Genomic DNA, 12,219 nt, shown 5'->3' with positions numbered 1-12,219 from the left:
TAACAAAGTAAAAAGGATCAGCCTTGCCTGCTCTGGACCCTGGAAAAGGGAATTTGGTATCTGACTTGGCACGGCTGCTCAGAAGGGAGGAGATGGGTTTGCTCTCGCTGCTGGAGCAGACAGATCCCTACCTGTTAACAACTGAGCGCTCCCTTCCCGCTCACCTGAGCGGCTCCTGCGCAGCCGCTTGAGCCAGGAATCCTGTGGGAGCCGGCAGAAAGCACAGAGAGGTCAAGAAAGGCCAAGCAACGGCAAAAAAAAATCCCCCCTCATCAGGAGAAAAAAAAAAAAAAAAAAAAAAAAAAAAGCTCCTGGTCTGGGTCAGGGGAACTGCAAATTTGAAAGAAACAGAACAGAATTCACAAGCAAAGCTATTTCAAACAATAAAAAGGAAAATACATTGGGAGAGAAGATGCACACACTGGCTCAGTGCCAGCTCTCAGCCTCACACCTTTCCAGCTTCCCCCTGGGAAGCACCACAACCAGGCACCCTGCTTCCACTAGATGTTTACGTTAAAACACGGCAGCACTGACCAGGATCCATAAGCAGAAAGGATGCCACAAGCCATCTCACACCAGGGAGCTAGAATTCTGAAGCCTGGAAGTGAACAGAGATCTTGATCTGCTTTTGGAGGATTTTAGGCAGTTGTAGAGGATTCTACATAGGAGAGGAGACTGTCGCCCCAGCTGTTGAAAGCAAAAAGGATTTCTGCTCAGCCTGCTTAACAGGCTTTATTTTAATACTGCTTTTGCTCCAAGAGCCAGAAAACACTTTGGAGAAAGAACGTCTTTGTTGGAGATTTTACGCCCCAGTCCTTTACTTAAGGTGCAAAATCTCCCAGTAAATGTCACCGGGCCTCCTACCCCTTTCCCACAGTGGCACACCAGCACAACGAAGAACTAGAAGTCCTTGCAGTAAATGATTTTTTTTTTTTTAAATAAAGACTATGTACAGAAGTCCTGAAATCTTCATCTGTTTTTGGAACGCTCTATGAGAAACTCGTGCCAGGCAGCTGAAGCACTGTGTGGCCCCGAGACAAATGGAAGCTGTGCATTTGCTATAAATGTGTGTACAAGAAGGACGCAGAAGACATCTCCACCAAGGGGAAGAAAAGGAAGAAACCCATCACAAGTCTCCCTCTGTGTACAGTGAGAATGAACAGGATGCCTTGGAGGAAAACGTCGGCAGCAGTGATATCATCCAGAGACAAGTGAGAGATCTCACAGCAACTGAAACAAGGGTGCAAAAGGAAGAAGGTGAGAAGCTTTTAGCTGAAAATTCTTCTTGGATGACCATAACCCTTACCCCATGCCAGGTTTGGGTAAGCAGCCACTAGAAAAGCTCCATTCCAGAGCAACCACGAGCTCTCTTCTTGGGATTTCATAAATTCGCTCATTAAGAAGGATATTTGAATTAACTAAGCCAGGGAATAAACATCAAATTCACGTGTGCTGACGGCTTTTGCTGGCAGCAGGGAGGTAAGCTCAGCCCATCGGCCTGCAAGGCTTTCCTTCCAGCTGCCTTTCAAAGAGGCTTCCTGCACCACCAGCAGCTCCCGTTACTATTCCAACTCAGTGAAACCAAACGGGAGGCTAGAAACAAGCGTAAGAAGATTTCAGAGCGCTGTGAGAAGATTTCAGAGGTGCTGTGCCCTGCTGTACTATGCCCTACAGCGTTCCTTTAGCATGGGGCCAGGCACATTTCCACCCACTGAGCCCAGCCCAGAACTTCAGGTTTGTCACCAAGAAAAGGGATCCCAGAAGAGGGACTGACTTGCTCCTGCAAGCCGGGCCTCATGCCCAGGACCTGAAAGCATCCTGCACGGCTAATTTCTGCACAGAGCAGGGCCCCGGGGGCCAAGTTTGCAGTGCAAGAGGGAGAGGAAGCAGGCCTATGCCCTGGAAATCCACCACAGGAAAAGACACCTCCTTTTGAGGCGCTTTTCAGCTGGCCAGGGGCTGAAGCACCCAGCGTGCCCTGTGCCAAGCGACACCTTCGCTTCGGAGCTTGAGGAGCCTGGCACGCGTAAGGTAACCAGCCCAAGAGCAGCCAAAACAAATGCTAGCTTTGGCACATCCCGCTGTAATACGAAACTCAAAAAGGAGGCTTCAAGGCACCCAGTAAGCTCTCAGCCTGCTCCCTCACCTAGACACAGCCCTTGGACTGCAGAAGGCACCATCCCGCTGGCCCAGGAGCTCAGCTCAGTGCTCTTCATCTTCTTTTCATCTTCCCAGTTTACCAATAACTGCAACTTCTTGTTTATTCATCTTCAAATCCTCTAAAGGGAACTACTTTTTAAGCAGTTAACAGCCCAGATCTCCCTGCTGGGTGGCAGAGGTGAGGGGACGCGGGTGTTTCGTGCTGGTGACCAGGGCAGAGGGGACACCGCGCAGCCTCCGAGCTGCCAGACCTGGCTCACCCCTTCCGTGGGGGCTTTCAGCCATAAAGCCTGTTCCTGCTGAAATGAGAATTAATCACCTTTAGGGGCGTAACTCCAAACTCCGCTGTTCTCCAGTGTCCTGGAGCCGCTGCCCAGCCACCTTCCCACCACAGTAATTAACCCCAGGCAAGCACTGGCACGAAGCTCCCGCTCTCGCATGACGGCGAGCATTCCTCTCCCTGGAGTTGATGATAAAGCACCAGCTATCCATAAACAGCCCTGGGAAGGGCTGGCCCGGGTTCACCTTCACGCAAGGAAGATGTCAGGCGCTGGCAGGGAGCCAGCCATTCATGGTTCTGTAAACCTCCTGAGTTTTGTCAGCTCTGACTCAAATGACCTACTTGGGGGGGGGGGGAAATAAATAAGAAATCCATCACACCCTTTCCTCCCCTCCACCCACTGCGGCGCTTAATCACAGCGAGATCACAGGGGACAGTTTCCAGTGAGGGTGAGTCACGGCCTCCTGTCCCTGTGCTCGGTGAGCACAGCACAATGCACAATGGTGTCCCAAAAGCGCAGCACCCTGCGGCCCTTCCACCCCATGAAGCCGGCCCCGTGCTCCACCGTGGTGCCACAGAGCTGTAGGATGCAGCAGGCAAAGCCACGCGGTCACCCAATCATTCATCCTAAACACGTTAAAGCTTTAGGCATAAAGTCAGGATTAAAAGCAAGGAACAAAAAGAGAGCCTATTCACACTCCCCACCCCATCAGCTCCTACAATCCATTTCACTTCCCTCCTTGGAGCTGCTTGCCTTAGTTCTGGCTCCCAAATTCAGCTCTTACAAGGGAACCTTTAGTGACTTTTATTCCTCTCCAGCTTTTCACCCTACCAACTCTTCAGAGACAAAGCTCCCCTTCCCAGGAAGGCAGGCACAGACACAGCAGCAGGAGCAGCTCAGATCCAGCCCCCGGCAGATCAGCAGCCACAATCCCTTCCCGTGCCGGGGCAGGAGCTCTGATCTCCCTCACCAATGAAGTTGTTAAGATTAGGCCACTGCTGGCACTAAGATGACATGGTGCAAGTATTTAATACACTCCTGACAGCTGGGAGGCTGGCCTGAGTGGGTTTTACTGTTTTTTTTTGGATGTTTTAGAAAAGAAAATCTTACCTGCTGGCTGTGAATTATATCCCCCCTCTCTCCTTCCCATAGGATTTTAACACCCCTGTGAGGAGAGCAAACTCCCCGGCAGCAAGAGCAAAGCCCAACAGGCTTCCTAATTAACTACCCCTCTCCCAATTGCCACAGCCTTGCCAACTGCTGGAGAAACTCACTTCCAGCTGGTAATTAAGCAGTTACGGCTCAGGAGGGACAACGGCAGCAGGAAAGCACCGCAGCAATGGGACAGGGTTGACACCACAGCCTCCTGTGCCAGCCCCTGCTGAAGGACTCTGCCATCAGCACGCTGGGCACCAGCGATTCCCCAGAGGGACAACAGCTTTTCGTGGCCATCAGTCCCTTAAATTAAAACTTAATTGACCCAAGAGCTACCTACAGGGTTACGTGGAACAAGGAGAGGCCTCGTCAGGCAGCCAAAAAGAAGAGCCCAGCACTCAGACATGCCTCCGAGGGTGTTACCTGCACCTTTCACAGGTATCCAAGGAATTTGCAGAGCCCGGCTGCCAGGTCCACCAGCCCGCTCCAGCACTCACCCTGCAGACCCCACTGGGTCCCTCTTTACCCTCCTCCCTTTCAACCAGCCTCAACTTCAAAAGGAGGAAATTAGCAATTTTCATCTTGTTTCTATTGTCTGACCCACCAAAACAAAGGAGGGAAAAGCAAAGAACTGACTCTCACCAGGAGCATAACCGATTATTAAAGCAATTACGTACAATAAGGGCACGTATTAAGAGGAAGCCACTGAAAACGGGCTGATACTCCAGTTTGTGCTCCTGTTCCAACGAGCTGGGCAAGCACTTACTTTCCAGAAGCAGGAGGGACGCCAAGAGATCTGTGAGGCCAGAGAAACTCCCCAGCAGATGAGACAAACTGCGGCCAGCACCATGCCAGTCGTGCTACCAACCTTGTATGAGCAGTGGCGAGCAAATACAGGGGGTTAGGAGACAAGGTGAGCTTACAACAGCTCAGTTTCAGCAGAACTGCAGCCCCCCCAAATTATTCCAGGCTCTGTCTCCCAGCACTGCAGCTCTGAGGGCTGCAAACCCACAGATGAGCCAAAATCACCAGCTTGCAAGTGGCTGGCATGGCTGGATGAGCTCTGGCCCGAAGGCAGAAAACTGACAGTGAGTGACAAGGAGGAGGAGAAGCTCTCCAGGAAAGCTGGGCTTTGAGAAGCCCTTTCCTGAGCGCGGCGAGCAAGCAGAAACCACGTGGCAGGCTGCCCCTTGGTTGGGGGGGAGGCTGCAAATAATCCACCCCCCAGCACAGCCCTGCCAGCAGGGAGGTTTCTGAGAGCCAGCAGATGCCACCTACGTCGGCTAGCAGGGCCAGCACACTGTGTGCAGCCCCAGAAGGCTTTGCCCACACAGCACTGTGTGATGCACGCTGTGCCCCAGGCAGTCGGGGACATTTTGGTGGGGCTGTGTATTGGCACGCACGGGAGAGAACAGAGCCGGGAGGGTGCTGAGAGGCTCGGAGCAGGCGCTGTGGGACAGCAGGGAGCAGATCAGAGACAATCCTGGGGATTTTGAGTCTCCTTCTCCCCATATCATCCCCCAAACAGAGGTGCTGGGGGCAGTGACGAGGCAGCACAGCACCACCAAGGAAGGGGGATCCCACATAGCAGCTCCCCGTCCCTCAGACTTTGTATCAGTAAGCAGAGCCACGTCCTGCAGCCCCTCAGGCCTCTGGTTTCTGACACTTTCCTCTTTCCTGCAGCTTCGGATGGGACATCTTTCCCGCTGCTTTCCCTAAGCCAAGGAAGGTCTGAGAGAACAGCCTGCTGCCAGAGGAATGGGTTTGGGGCTGAATAGGAGCAGCAGAGGAGGCGGCGTGGGCTGGCAGTCATCGCTATTACGATGTTAATTCCCTTTGACTTGCCAGCATTAGAGACCGAGCAGCCATTGTCACCCTTGGTCTTTTACAGGAAGATCTTCAGCACTGGCTAGCTGTCTTCAAAGAGCTTTAAACACGCCAGTTAAAGTTTTACAGCACAACCTTAAATTCCTCAGGGCTGTATTTTTGTGTTCTAAAAACCGCACCCCTTCAGGAGCCAGGTACTCCCCCTTTAGGGGAATGGCACCTGTGTGGTACAGGAGATTTTCGTGACCCAACTTTTAGGAAAAAAGCTAAACAGTAACAGCAAATGATACAGATGACAGTTAATACTACGAACAGACAGATGAGGTTTTTCCCTTCCAAGTTTTAACAGAAGATGCCATTAAATGAGGAGGTCTCATCTCAGCCTCACAGCTAAGGCCACTAAAGGACTTCAGAAGCCCAGAAGGGTCGGTCCTCGTCAGCACAGCCTCCAACACACCCAAGCGGGACTTGGCTTACCTGTCCGAGGTCCAGAGTGACGTTGACCTGGTTGAACTCCAGCCCCCGGGACAGCGGGGGGCTCTGCCACCAGCGCTCTGTCCCATCGATGGCGTTGGTTATGGGGTGCGCCTTGTTGCTGTTCGCCGAGGAGCAGATGTCGCAGTACTGGCCCTGGTGGAAAGCACAGAGACAGCACTTAATGGTAGCCAGGAAAACACGACCCACTGTGCCCAGCAGCAGCCCGAGCTCCATGGCCACCAGCCTGTGGCTCCTGTGCTGAGGCTGCCACTCACAGCCCTGCCAATACCCGGAGATCCTGACCTGGGCCATTCAGTCATCCCTACGGACCCAGGCTGCCAGTTCTCCTGTCCAACTCCGCAATCTGTTCCTTGTCAACCCATGATTTCACAAGCACAGTCCTTTCAGCTACGTTTTCAAGCTTAATGGTGTAGCAGCCAAGTCCCTTTCGCTGGTGATGCTTCAATGCAAGGCCCGAAAGGGACAGCCCCTGCTGTCACTTGGCCAGGGACCCCACTGCAATCACTCTCATGAAGTCTTTTCTGCCTTGCTTTTGTGGTGCAAGTGTCTCTGTCAGCTCCCTGGACACGCTGCCAGAAAAAAAAAAAAAAAAAAAAAAAAAAAAAAAAAAAAACAACAAAAAACCAACAAACAGCTCTGCAACTTTAACAGCACCTCCTGAGCAGGATCAGACAAAGCCCTGAGCTGTTAAGGGCAATTCTTTCTTTCCTATTTAATGCACAAATGAACCTGACCCACTCGCAAGGAAACCTGCAAGGAACTTGCTTTGTGGAGCCCCCGTTCTGTCACTCGACTTGCTGCTACAGAGCCTGAAAGGGAACTCTGTTGCAGGCGATTTGCCTTTAAAAGCTGCAGCTATTCCCAGCAAACAAGCTGCCCTTGCCTGTCCCAGCTGCAGCCAGCTTTAATATTACACCAGGTACACGATTTCAAGACTGGCAGTCTCCTTCCTGCTTGCTCCACATGCGCCCCTAGGAGGGCTGAGGCAAGGCACAGCCACCCCAGAGATTTTCCAGATGCCCCAAACTTTGGGAGAGTTGCAGTGCAAAGGGAACTGAGAATTCCCTGCATTCCTCCCCACGGCCATGTTATTTGCAGGCAATTATGCAATGCAAATTGTGCCAGACGAGCACACCTCTTAATTAACTCCCCCAGGAAGGTGGAAACAGCAGATGGGTAGGCACCAGGACAAAGAACAGGGCAGCTAAAACCACCCTGGTGCCAGGCAGGGAGCTCCTGCTGGATGGAGAGGTCAGGATGTGTCCTGCTGGAGCACGCCCCGAGCAAGGAGGGCGAGCAGAGCAGATAAAACTGACCCAGTCCTGAGCACAAACCTCAAGGGGAACCGGTGCAACTGGTTGTGTGGAAAGCTCTGCTGCACGATGCACACCACTGAGATGGGGAGAAGCGAGGAAAGGTTACAAAACAGGGATAAACAACAAAAAATGAAGTGCTTTCATACTTCAGATTCTTGCTACGGATGCAAAAACTGTTTCGAACCGAGCGTTCGCGCTGATGGGTGGCAGCCAATTCAAGCTTAATAAGAGGGGACTAAAAATTAGGCTCAGCTGCTATACATTTGTAATGCTGATGTTATCCCTCGGCACCGCTGAGCAGCCTGCATGTGTTAGCTGCCAGGGGGCTGGTAACACGTCAACAGCTGAGCTAAGCTTGCTGTTAAAAGCATCACGCCCCCCCCCATGCACCAGTTGCTCGTTAGCTGTTTCATTAGAGCTGGACCTAGATCTGGTGAGAATCGTTTCCAGTTATTTGTGCATATTAAAGCAAGTTGTGCTCCTGTGCAGCACACCAGGTCTCTCTGGGGAAAGGGAAGCTCTGCCATCAGTGGAGGATTTTAATTAAAAAACAGTTGAGAGGCACTGGGTAGGCGGACAGCAGGTTACCAGAGCAGGAGAGGCGTGGATGGCACCAAGGTATGCCACAGAAAGAGCTTTGGCAGTGCAGGGAAGATGCAAAGCAGCTCAGGGAACACAGAACTGCTGCTATCAGAGCAAACTGCAAAGGGAGGGAGATAAGGAGGAGATGTGAATGGAGAGCAGCTTCCTGCAAGGCCTGCTCCTGCTCCCACTCCCATCAATAGGAGCTCTGAAGTTCCCCCCAAGCACAAAGCCTGGCCCGGCACCCCGCTGGCAGGGCTCGCCTCGGGGCAAGCAGATGGCTTTGTCCTGGTTTATCTGGCCTTGCCATGACCCAACCTCTGCTCTCCTCATCTCATTTAGCGGAAAACCACAGGGAGCGTGACCCAGCCCAGGCGGTTTGGGCTGAGGTAAGCGGGGCTGGAAACGGGGTGCAAAAAGCTGTATTGCAGGCAAGGCAAGGAGGTGCTCCACGAGCTGTTACCGGGGCTGTCCTCCCAGGTCAACCAGCTGCTCACCCCGACCTCACCAGGCATCTCCTGCAAGCTACAGCAGCTTGCCCTAAGAATTACTCCATTTCAGCTGCAGTTAAGCCCCCAAAGCCCAGTACCTTCACACACAGAAGCACAGAAGTGAGGCGTACAGCACTGCAGCCACCCAACCAGCTGTTGTGTGACACAGCGCAGGATGAAGAAATGCTGCTCACTGCTGAACACAGGGCAGCAAATGCCACAACATTCAGGAATCAAACAGATTCAGACCTCCTCTGTTACACCCAGACAAGACCTCCCGTAAGCATCCACACCGCTCAGGTGCGATTCAACACGCAAACCAGAGCGCTGTGGCAGCAGGGCTGAGGTGAGGGCAGGTTTCAAATGAAAGCACCCGAGGTGGTGATGTGAAATCAGTCCGGCTTGTTGCACGTTTTTAAGTTTTAAGGTAATTGCCTCAAATAATGCCAGTAGCTTCCCTTATTGTTGTACTGCTAATCTCCTGAAATCAAGCAATCATCTGCAGCCCCTGCTGGCTTTGGCAGGGCTCAGGAATAGCCCCCGGGGAACTGGGTGGGATGGGGAAGCTCCGAGCACCCCGCTGTGCCTCTGCCCCTGCCTGGAGAGACAGATAGCTTACAAGCATCTTCGGTAAAGCCTGATGAGAAAAATAAACCTGTAATCTTCCCTTTGTCTCAGCTTCAATAGGTGGCTCAAAGGCACTTCTCATTAAGGTGGGCCTGCCCCTGCTGATTAATGAGGGGAAGGAGGGGAGCAAACCTTCCTGGGAGTCCCTTTCAGCGCACCTCAGCACCGCCTCGCCTCACATCCTTACAGGCTGAAAAGCCTCCCGCGGTCAGAAATGCTGTCTTCTGCCAAAGAGCCCTCAATAAAGCAAAGGAAACTCCTTGAAAAGGTTTAGAGCCTTCCCACAAGCTGTGCCAAAAACACTGCGAGTGTCTTTAGGGCAGCATTATCTGAGAAAGCTCAACGATTATCGCCATTTTAACAATATCATGTTTTAAAAGTGCATGAATTCCCTTTCCTCAAAGTCTACGACGATATCAAATGAAAGGCAGAAAACAGGACGGCTGCGTTAATGCTTTCCCAAACTTCCCTTCACCGCCACAGCAGGTGGAAATCCCTTGGAGGGTCCCAGGAGGCATTACTCCTGAGTTCCTGATGAAAAGCCCCTTTACACCAGGGCCCCAGCACACACAAACGGCACCGAGCAGGTGAATGGGTAAGGGCAGGCACTGCGGTGGGACACACAAATACCAAGGACGTGTGTGTGGAGCTCCTTATAGCCACTGCAGCCTGCCTAAATTGAACACTTCCCTCCCACCCCCCTCTTTGCTTTAGTCACCGGGTGGTGCCAAAACCCCTCAAGGGGATGAATTGGGAACTCTGACCTCTGCTCCCAGACTCCTGCTTCCTCCCCTCCCCTCTAGGTGCTGCCTGTGGTCACGGAAAGGAGCCACTACAAAAGGAGTTTTCTAAAGCTTTCGGCCCGACCAAAGAGCGCTGGCCTGGGAAGCGGTGCTCAGATCAAAGGATCCTGTGCCGGAGCTGTGCAGGGGACAGGAGAGGGCTGCAGCAAAACCTACAGCCAAGGAGCCCTGTATGGCAGCTGGGGGAATTCAGGAGGATTTGCACACCCCGTGGTACCAGGAAAGGGCTGCACGTGGAGGATGAGTTATCCCCGAGGCTGGCACAAGCCCCCGTGGTTTATTTTAGTCACTAGCCCCTGTAGCACAGTGTGTGAGGCCAGCACACAGACAGAAGGAGAGGGATAAACACAGACCCACATCTGCCAGCTTTTCTAAGTAGCCTTATCCTCCTACTTCTGCTTGAGAGGTTATTCACATCTGTTTGTAACTGCACACAGCAGCAGTTCATTCTTTACTTTTCCTTTCTTTTTTATACATTAAAAAAAAAAAAGTGCATCTCTGTAGGCATAATGACTTCAGGTAGCTCCCGAGGGTCTCCCCGTACTGCTGCTTAAAGCAAAGCTTGCTCCAGTTGGTGTTTTACAGCACAGCAAAGTGAAACGGATCACTTTTAAACTCTCAGAGGAGACTCCATCAGCTTTTTGCCCTCCAGTAACATCCTCAACAATTTCTCTGACAAACGGGGCAAAATTCCACCTCGTAAACACAAAAGCCAGAAAATTCCTCGTCCGGCACAGGCTCAGGAGAATGCGGCCAGAATGAGAAAAATGCTTCAGAAGCTCATCTTACAACAAAGCCAACCCCAACAAAAGGCCGAGGAAGGCTCTCTCCCAGAAGCTGACGCTTCTCCCTCGCTCCTCATCCCTGCTGCCTTCAGAAGGGACAATCCCATCGCTCTGCTGCAACAGGTGACCTGGCACCACCGACCCCACAAGCAGCACACGCTGGTAGGCAGCAGCTGCTGGCTCTGCAGAGGGTTTCGTGCTGCAGGAGCATTTCGAGGCAGAGTTGCTTCTCCCTGCTCGGGCTGCCCCGAGGGGGGCAGCAGGTCCGGCGTTCCTGCAGCTAAAGCGAGTGTTTTACAAGCCTGTTTACAATTCTTCTTCCTTCTTTTTAAGAGGGCCGGGGCAGTTAAGCTGCACAGCAGTTTTTACACCATCTGCATTCCTGGCTGCGTGCTCCCTCCGGGCTGCTTAAAATGGGACCCCTGAGCTAAGTCACCTGATGCTTGCTTGTAAAACGCTCCTCTGAACTTTCCCTCTGCTCATCCTAATGCCCCAGCGAACACAGGGGGGATTTCAGAGTTAACCCCCCCCAAAGCTAAATATTACCACGCGTGGCACAGCGATTCTCGGGCTGGCAGAGGACTTCAGGGGCTGGCTCACCCAGGACGTAGGGCCATAAAGAGCCAACCCCTGTGCAAATAACGCCCTGGGAGCCCAGCGAGCCACGCTTCACGTGTTCGACTTCTGGGGAGCCCGGCAAAGCAGAGCACGTGTGCTCCGTGCCCTGGCTGCTCCAGGGGGCTTCCCTGAGAGCCCGGCCAGGCTGGAGGGGGGTGCCTGGGGGCACCCCAACCCGCCCCTCACGCCCTCCTGGGGTGCCCAAGCCCCCCATGATCCGGAGGACACCGGCTCTGCATCAACTCCGGCCACATGGGAAAACACCAGTGGGGGTCCTGGGGGTTTGTGCCCCTCACGCAGCCTCCCCCCCTCCTCTGGCACCCACAGCAGGGTGGCAGGGCTGGGACAAGGCAGCAAGGGCCAGAGGGGCACAAAAAGGGGGCTCAGACTCCCTTAGATCCCCCCAACCCTTCCAAAAAGGGGCATCCCGGGGTGCAGCTCCACCACCCCACCCGCGTTACGAGCCTCCCCCTCGCCGCCCTACCTGGATGGTCTGGTTGGGGTCCCCCCCGGCCAGCGGCCCCCCGACCAGCTTGCAGTACAGATCCTCCACGGCTCGGCGGCTGCCGGCTCCCACCGCCTCCTCCCCGCAGGTGGCGGTGGCGGAGATGCGGGTGCCCTCGGCCAGGTTGAAGTAGGGCGGGTGCAGGCTGTGCCCGTTCACGTCTCCGGGGAACGAAGCTGCGGGGCTGGCGGCAGCAGCGGGCGGCACCACCAGCAGCACCAGTACCACCAGTATCCCCAGTAACCCTCTCAACACCCTCCCCGGCCTCTCGCCTCCCTGCTCGGCCTCCCTCGCCATCTTCCCCGGAGGCAGCGGGGGCGAGCAGCGGCTTCCCCCGAGCCCCAGCCCCGGCTGTGCGCCCCGGCGCGCCGCGCCCGCCCTACTTCAGCCCCGGCAGGCGCCGCCTCCGGACCCCCCCCTCGCCCCCCGGAGCCGGCCTCGCCCTGGGAACCCCCCCCCTTAAAGGCTTTAGGGGAGGAGAGGCCAAACGGGGTGAAGCAGTTTTTTTTTTTGTTGTTGGTTTTTAAGGAATGGAAGGGATAGGATGTTCGCGGGGAACAATGTGGGCATT

At 53.9% G+C, this 12,219-nt stretch overlaps 1 protein-coding gene across 5 annotated transcripts in view; it reads right to left on the bottom strand.

Moving 5' to 3' along the window:
• Positions 1-11,977, bottom strand: part of LAMA5 (laminin subunit alpha 5) — an 84,066-nt gene extending 72,089 nt beyond the window's left edge. For all 5 annotated transcript variants that reach the window (XM_084537918.1, XM_084537919.1, XM_084537920.1 and 2 more), the window contains exons 1-2: positions 11,628-11,977; positions 5,901-6,053 (exon numbers count right to left, since the gene is read on the bottom strand). In XM_084537918.1, coding sequence (XP_084394044.1) covers positions 5,901-6,053; positions 11,628-11,945 — 471 coding nt within the window. In that variant the 5' untranslated portion in view covers positions 11,946-11,977. The remainder of the gene's footprint in view (positions 1-5,900; positions 6,054-11,627) is intronic.
• Positions 11,978-12,219: the final 242 nt, after the last annotated feature.

The sequence above is a fragment of the Aythya ferina genome (genome assembly GCF_964211825.1).
Source record: "Aythya ferina genome assembly, chromosome: 16".
Lineage (NCBI taxonomy): Eukaryota > Metazoa > Chordata > Aves > Anseriformes > Anatidae > Aythya > Aythya ferina.
This window is presented reverse-complemented; position numbering and strand designations above follow the sequence as displayed.